The 8227-nt window shown below is 39.2% G+C and overlaps 1 protein-coding gene across 1 annotated transcript; it reads right to left on the bottom strand.

Moving 5' to 3' along the window:
• Positions 1–271: 271 nt before the first annotated feature.
• Positions 272–7303, bottom strand: ncaph2 (non-SMC condensin II complex, subunit H2). Its single transcript, XM_042511651.1, has 15 exons — positions 7240–7303; positions 5819–5974; positions 5623–5724; positions 4918–4979; positions 4760–4841; positions 3890–3946; positions 3673–3752; positions 2977–3134; positions 2342–2481; positions 2113–2196; positions 1468–1531; positions 1283–1384; positions 1159–1203; positions 539–609; positions 272–398 (listed from the first exon to the last, which is right to left on the bottom strand). Exons 2-15 carry the CDS (start codon positions 5924–5926, stop codon positions 273–275), a joined length of 1281 nt encoding a protein of 426 aa, XP_042367585.1. The 5' UTR covers positions 5927–5974; positions 7240–7303; the 3' UTR covers position 272.
• Positions 7304–8227: the final 924 nt, after the last annotated feature.

Here is an 8227-nt window from a genome sequence, read left to right as displayed (position 1 = left end):
CTGCAGACACACCCGAGCTGCAGACACACCCGAGCTGCAGACACACCTGAGCTGCAGACACACCTGAGCTGCAGACACACCCGAGCTGCAGATACACCCGAGCTGCAGACACACCTGAGCTGCAGACACACCTCCTGCACCTTCGACTCATCCCCTAACTTCATCCACAACTGTTTATTTCAGTATGAATTTAAGTGTCAGAAGATTTTATTTTTAAATGTTTGTCAGCGAAAGGTGCAGCAGAGAGGTTTGTGTGTGTTTGTGTGTGTGTGTCAGTTTTTACCCAGCAGGTCAGGGTGTCTGAATCCATCCACAGGCTCCTCCCCCTGCTGCTGTGGCCCCGCCTCTTCCGGCTGCAGGAACGTCCTCCTCAGATCATCATCAGAGACCATCACGCCCTGAGTGACGTCACACACACACACCGTAACATTAACCCCACCCTGAGTGACGTGTCTCTCTCTCTCTCTCTCTCTCTCTCTCTCTCTCACACACACACACACACACACACACACACACACACACACACACACACACGTACCTCTCTCCTGTACGTCCTCTTCCGTGTCCTCAGTTTGTCTTTCATTGTCGTCAAATAAATGTAGTTCAGGTCTGAAAAATAATTATTTTCATGTCAAAAAATACAAGAAAATGTGAAGATAAATGTGTCAGAGATGATTATATTTTTTATCACGTTGTTTGGTGGATTTTGCTCCCTGCTTGTATTTGTTTCTTTATGATAGTCTATGTCCAAATAAGATAGATAGATAGATAGATAGATAGATAGACAGACAGACAGACAGACAGACAGACAGACAGACAGATAGATAGACAGATATACTTTATTGATCTCAAAACTGAGAAATTGGGGTGTAGCAGAGCAAACAATATTAATAGAATATTAAAAGGAATACGCTTAAAAAACTAAAAACTAAGAGACTATACATATATACATATATACAAGTGTAAAGTGCGGAGTGACTGCAGTTGCAGAGGTACAGGAAGCAAAATTTGACCTGAATAAAAGACAACCGACAGTATCTGAATAAATAAAAAAAAAAGGAGCTAAGACCAGAGTTTAAAGAGCAGACAGAGGTGAGTGCAGCTGCTGATAACAGAGCGGTATGACTCTGAAGAGACAGAGGACTTCACTGCAGTTACCTGTAAACGTGGGTCCGTTTTTTAACTTGTGCTCCGGAGGATCGACTGAAACAGAACAATTCATCTATTTAGTTTCATGCTAATATAATGTAATTATTATTCTGACAGAACAGATGAGACTCACAGGTTCCTCTGAACCAGCTCCTGAAGTCCTGAAGTGAACCAGGTCGCTTTCTCTTCCTCTTTCCTCCATCGTCCAGACCGTCAGGAACCTTGTAGCATTTTCCTAAAAACAAAAACACGACTCTGTCAGCACAGCGAGCGACACACACGATGCACACACTGCTCTCTGACAGTCTAAAAGATCACCTGATTTAAAGGGTTTGTCCTCCCCGAGGACGGCGTACGGGTCATGAAACGTCCACACGTTCACCTAGACACAAAACAACACCAACGAGAGGAAAAAGCTGCAACTTTATGAGGAACAAAGACGCAACAATGAACAATGTATGAAGAAAGAAAAGTTATTTTATAAAACAGACTTTTCCAAGTGATTTATGCTCCTTCAGATTAGTTTCTACAAAAAATGTGTGGGGGCAACTTTTTTTTTTTTTAATAAACTAGTTTTATGAGAATAAATACAAAATGCTGAGAAAGTTAATATTTATAGAATAAAAACATATTGATACATTCTAAAACTAAATTTGGATGTTCTCAAATTGCTGTCAAAATATTTCAAAAACATATTCGTAAGCTCCTTCAGAAAAAAGTTTTATATACTTCTAGAAGTAATTAAAATAATAAAGCTATTTTATGAGAAAAAGACAAAATATTCAGGCAAAAAACCTGAGTGAGAATGAGACATAATACCACAGAAAGCAATTTCATAAGAAATAAATCTGTAATATTACAACTTACAGTCGTTAAGAGATAAAGCCATAACTTTATGAAAATGAGGTTGAAATACATCAGGAATGAAGTTATTACAGTACAAGTGATATAATGAGAACATACAGCAGGCGGCGTCTCCTCCGTCCTCGTGGGTTTGTTGGCGTCGACCTGTCGTCTCTCTCTGATCATCCTGCCTTCAGTCGGAGCCTGACATACGTTTTAAAACATTTTAAAAAAGGGAAGAAAGATTCAGAGTCACGACAGAGAAACGCCGAGCATCATAGAAAAAATACAGAAAAAGTTAAAAGCCTCTTTTTTATGCCACAGGCAAATAAGAAGGTAAATCTGAGACCTGCTGTCTGTCCACGTGCTCCTCTGGGACGTCCCCGTCCAGCTCCATGTTATTGTCCTCTAAAGGAAGAAAGTTCTCTGCAGCACCGCCGTTATCTTCGACATCTGCCGCCGCAGCATCGAGCGGAGCTACGAACACATCTGGACGCAGAGGAGGCGTTTAAAAACACGAGATCAGCAGTATATTCAGATTTATCAGCAGGAGTCGCTGTGGAAACATTTAGTACAAAAGGAAAGCTGGCAGTTTTTGAAAATGTATGGGGGATCTTCGTGGATTTTTTTTTTATTATAAAAGACGTATAAAATCAAGACAGGAGTGGGGTCAAAAGTAAGAATATTAAATATTAAGTGTTGTAGCGCATGTAATCTTCAAGATTTCTGTACATTGTAAGTGCTGGAACAGCTGTTTTCACCTCTGCTTTAATTCTTCTTTTAATCGTTCTTTTGTTTTACCTTTTCACTTTAAGATATATTTCATTTGATGCTGCAGAGAGAGCAGGTTTATTGTACCCGGATGCTTTATCGTACCCTGATGGTTTATCATACCCGGATGCTTTATCGTACCCTGACGGTTTATCATACCCGGATGCTTTATCGTACCCTGACGGTTTATCATACCCGGATGCTTTATCGTACCCGGATGCTGCTGCAGAGAGTCTGCAGGATGGCCATCTTCGTCACACAGAAACCTGGAGGCAGCTGATCCGAACGTGAGGAGGATCATGTCCTCGTCTCCAGGGATGAAGAGGTTCATCCTGAAGTCCTTCTGACTGCACAGGACGTCACCTTTCACGCTGAGACAGACACACACGCACGCACACACACACACGTGTGTATGTCTTACATGGCAAAATTGACAAAAAAAGCTGACTTTGACTCATAGTGGACGGCTGAGAGACTGTCAGTTGGATCAGAGAAATTTCTTCTCTTCATTCTTTTGAAAACATTTGGAGACTTCTCCTAAATTATACCGATTCTTCTTCCTCCCTGTCTGGTTGTGACAACTCAGCCTCCTTGTTTGTTTGTTTTTCATTTTTCCCTACTTGCTTTTTTAAATTTTTTTTAGTCATTTTCAACCAAAATTATTTATTTTTATCTTATGTGGGAATTAGTAATTGTGGTGTCATTGCAACCCAGACGTTTAGTGATGATTGTTCTTTCCTTAAAAAAATATATAAATATACATTTTTAAAAAAAAAAGGTTAGATTAGATTTGCTTTTGGAGTAATATTTTAAAAATCTGCACAAAAATCTAAATGATTTCAACACAAGAACGGTAACAGATTTATAAACATGAACATTTATGAACAGTGTGTTTCTTTCCAAACGTACCTGATGAGCGGGAGTTTGTTCTTTTCGGAGGTTTCAGGAGGAATCAGAGACTCAGGAGGAAGAGGAGCGACACTCACAGTCTGAACACCAAACAAAAACACACATTTACACACCATCTTGAACTACGAACGACAAAATAAAGTGTGTGTGTGTTCAATCATAAACTACACGTAAACAGGAACAAACTGTGTGAGTTCAGAGATAAAGATAAACTCACCGTGTTGGAGTCAGACTTGGATGAGTCCTCTGAGACGTCGATGTCCAGAGGAGTGAACTGAAGGAGACAAACACACTGTCAGTGGGCGCCTGCATTACCCAGAATGCCTTTTAATACATGTAACGTTACCTGTACGGACAGGTTAGTCACGTAAAGTTAGCGCCTACATCTTGAACTCTGTTGTTGCATTAAAACAAGGTTAAACCTGACAAAAAAGTATTTAAAGAAAACCAAATATTTCAATAAATGTGTGGTTTGTTTTTGTCACTCAACATATCTGACAGTTCTGCATGAAATAACAAAAAGAAAATCTATGAACAATAATAACTTTTTATGTAGCACCTTTAAAAACAGAGTTTACGAAGTGTTTCGACAAACAAAGCAAAAGCAGAAATGAGAAATATAAAACACAACACAAGAACATAAAGCCAAACAGTCCTGGTGAACACAAGCGCGTCGAAATGAAGGTAGAGTCAGGACAAAATTAAAACAAAAGGACAAATAATGCAAGACGCAGGACGCATCATGTCAATGTAAAATAACACATACACCAAAACCAACAAAAGCAATAAAACCACTAATAAAAGGAAATAAAATCAATAAAACATGATGACGATAGGTAAAATAAATAAAATCAAATAAAAGGAAATGAAATGTAATAAAACATGATGAAGATAGGCAAAATAAATAAATAAATAAATAAATAAAACATAATGAAGATATGCAAAATAAATAAAAATAAATAAAATAGAATAAATGAAACAATAAAGATATGTAAAATAAATACAAATTAATAAAAAAGGAAATAACATAAATAAAACATGAATACGATGATTAAAATAAAAAGAAATAATATTAACTGTTTCTCACCACAGCCACGTCATCAGCGTCGTGGGCGCTCGCCGCCCCGTTTGCGTCGTCCTCCTGAGACGCTGCCGTTTCTTTGTTTCGTCTGTCAGGATCAACAGAGAAACTGATCAGCTGATCGGTCAAACACACAAACACTCAGAGCTGCAGGATGATCTTACTTCTTATTTTTGTCGTTGATGTACTCCAGAGTTTGGTAAACCAGACTGTGCAGGAGCTCCACCTGAAACAGACGCACAGACGATCAGCATCAGACGTTTTAAATAAAGTTTACAGTGTGCACATTTTCATGAACAACATTTAAAAACTTTTCATGACTAAAGTCATAAAACAATAAAAACAATTTTCTTTTCTTCTTCTTTTTCTTTCCTAATTTCTTTCATGATTTTTGAGCCATTGGAAACTGGATTGACGTCAGTTTTCTTATGCTCCATTCAGACGCTTTTAACAAATATTCTGAGCGCTGAGGGGTTTGATTTCTTTCTTAAGTGTGGGGAAAAAGGCAATGAGCGACTTGGCAAGAAATGTCTCAGAAATTAATTGATTTAGAAAATTATTTTTAAAAAGCATGGGGAAAATGTAACTATATTTATGTCACATAATTAGATATTTTAAATTTTGTTACAGAATTACTATTTTGAAGCACATTTTTTAGCAAATTTCCTTGTTTGTTTTTTACTTTCAGATTTTTTCTAATTTTAAGGTCATTTTCTTGTACTTTCTACTAATTTATTGCTAATTTTGGTGTCATTTTTCTCTTATAAGCTGCTTATTGGCTTTTTTCCTTTTTCCTTTTTTGAATGAAATCAAGCCAGTTTGCTGAAAATCAAAGGGAGTCTGGAGTTTTATTAGTTTTGCATGTGAACCTTTTTGCTGTAGATGCAGGCAGAGCCCTGGATCAGCAGCGCCGCTTCTGCAAAGTTCAGTCTGGTTTTGCCTCCATCGAACGTGATGCACATGTCATCCAACTACAAACAATAACAGAGACAGACAGAGAGGAGGTCGTAAAGCTCTTAAATCACAATATCACAGTCTGTTTACTGTCTGTCACAGCTGGTTTACCTCCTCTAAATAGTCATTTAGCTCAGACGCCACGTCGATCTCCCAGTTTTTGGTGAGCTCCCTGATTGGCTGCAGCAGGTGAGCGTATTTGCTCTCCGTCGACTCCATGATGATGCCTCACTGTGAACCGAGCAGCCGTGGATAAAAACCCAGGTCCTGCAATCAAGTAAAAGTAACAATGACACTTCAGTAAAAGTATCAAAAGTCATCAAAAAGTAAAAGTACTCATCATGCAGCGAGGCGCCTGTCAAGTGTTATATGTTTGTATACACTCTGTGGTCACTTTATAAGTTACACCTGCACAATTTAATATAACACTTATGACATAAATTTCAACTTTACAGTTTATAATGTTGCATTTCTTTTGTGACATTATCAAAAATGTGTAAAAACAGTAACATGTTTATTATTAATGTCATAATTAAAGGATGCTATTGTAGTATGTTATTAGATATATTTTTGGCAAAAACTTAATTTACAAAGTTAACAGTGTATCAGTCATACAGTACTTCCATCTGAAATGTGCTATTCAAAATAGAAATGAAGTACAAGTACCTCAGAAACTGTAAAGTAAAGCAGATGTGCCTTTTTATACCAGTGGAATTAGGACAAATAAGGATTCAACAAATAGTATTTTACTAATAATATATAGAGTTTAAAGTCATATGGTGTATCACAAATACAGTATTTCCCTCTGATATGTAGTAAATTCAAAATATAAATGAAGTACAAGCACCTCAAAACTGCATGGTAAAGAATTTGGGCAGATGTGCCTTTATATACCAGTGGTATTAGGACAAATATGGATTTAACAAATAGTAATTTACTAATAATACGTAAAGTATTAAGTCACACGAAAAGATACCAAATTCCATTTAAAAATCTCACCGTTTGGTTTACTAATGTTTTCTTCAGTAAAACAGTAACGTTACATTGTGTAAGTTGTTTAATGTGTTTGTAGGGTAAATGTTAAATGTGTGACTTTGTCCCAGTAACTATATCATTTTAAATTCCAGTATGTTTATCATCATTTTAGCGCCGTAAACGGTTTAACTTTTCCTAAAATGTTTCACCAATGACGCAAAATATGAAAAAAATAATCATCTGAACGTATTAAATCATGCGCCGAATTCAACACAACATGGGATCGATTCGTTACGAGTTTGATTTAATCATCTGTTTGACGCAGTTTCTCCTAAAACTTGAGAAAGGAAATAAATGACAGATATTTAATGTAATTCGGCTGAACGTTTTTTCTTCATACACGCCGAAACAGAGCGGCTTTTCGGAGCTGAAACACGGAGTTAAACTAACCGTTTTATCGGCCAACTCTTTATAAACTAGTACTTAACATATTTAACTCACAGTAACGTAAAGTTTTAAAGCTGCTTTAAGAGAAAAAACATGTAAAAATAACTCACCGTGTTGGTGAAACAGGTCCGCGGTGACAGACGTGATGCTAACTGTTAGCCGTTAGCACAACACTCAAACAACCCGCGCAACGTTCTTCTTCTGTGGTGTTTAACAGCAGTTTGCGTCCGTGAAGCTGCATTACCGCCTCCTGCGCTCCAGCCCGCTCTGTGCGTGTTTAATGATGTTCCCTCAAAAACGGGTATTAAAAATAAAAAAGATGGGTTATCGGATTTTAAAATGCAAAATTAAAGTTGAAAAATCATGGCGTCTTTTTTCTTTTTCATGTTTAAAAAGGGATACAGTGACGGCAGCGAGCGGCAGATAGACGAGGAGAACACCTGAGCGGCGTTAGCTGGGAAAGCTAACGGGCCTGAAGGAGTCCAGGTGACCGTGAGTGAGCCTCACTCCTGCTGAACGGCCTCACTCCTGCTGAACAGCCTCACTCCTGCCTCACTCCTGCTGAACAGCCTCACTCCTGCCTCACTCCTGCTGAACAGCCTCACTCCTGCTGAACAGCCTCACTCCTGCTGAACGGCCTCACTCCTGCCTCACTCCTGCTGAACAGCCTCACTCCTGTCTCACTCCTGCTGAACAGCCTCACTCCTGCTGAACAGCCTCACTCCTGCTGAACAGCCTCACTCCTGCTGAACAGCCTCACTCCTGTCTCACTCCTGCTGAACAGCCTCACTCCTGCCTCACTCCTGCTGAACAGCCTCACTCCTGCTGAACAGCCTCACTCCTGCCTCACTCCTGCTGAACAGCCTCACTCCTGCTGAACGGCCTCACTCCTGCTGAACAGCCTCACTCCTGCCTCACTCCTGCTGAACAGCCTCACTCCTGCTGAACAGCCTCACTCCTGCCTCACTCCTGCTGAACAGCCTCACTCCTGCTGAACGGCCTCACTCCTGCTGAACAGCCTCACTCCTGCTGAACGGCCTCACTCCTGCTGAACAGCCTCACTCCTGCTGAACAGCCTCACTCCTGCTGAACAGCCTC

The sequence above is a fragment of the Plectropomus leopardus genome, chromosome 22 (assembly GCF_008729295.1).
Source record: "Plectropomus leopardus isolate mb chromosome 22, YSFRI_Pleo_2.0, whole genome shotgun sequence".
NCBI lineage: Eukaryota > Metazoa > Chordata > Actinopteri > Perciformes > Serranidae > Plectropomus > Plectropomus leopardus.
Note: the sequence above shows the minus strand (reverse complement) of the source record. Positions and strands in the feature narration are given on the sequence as shown.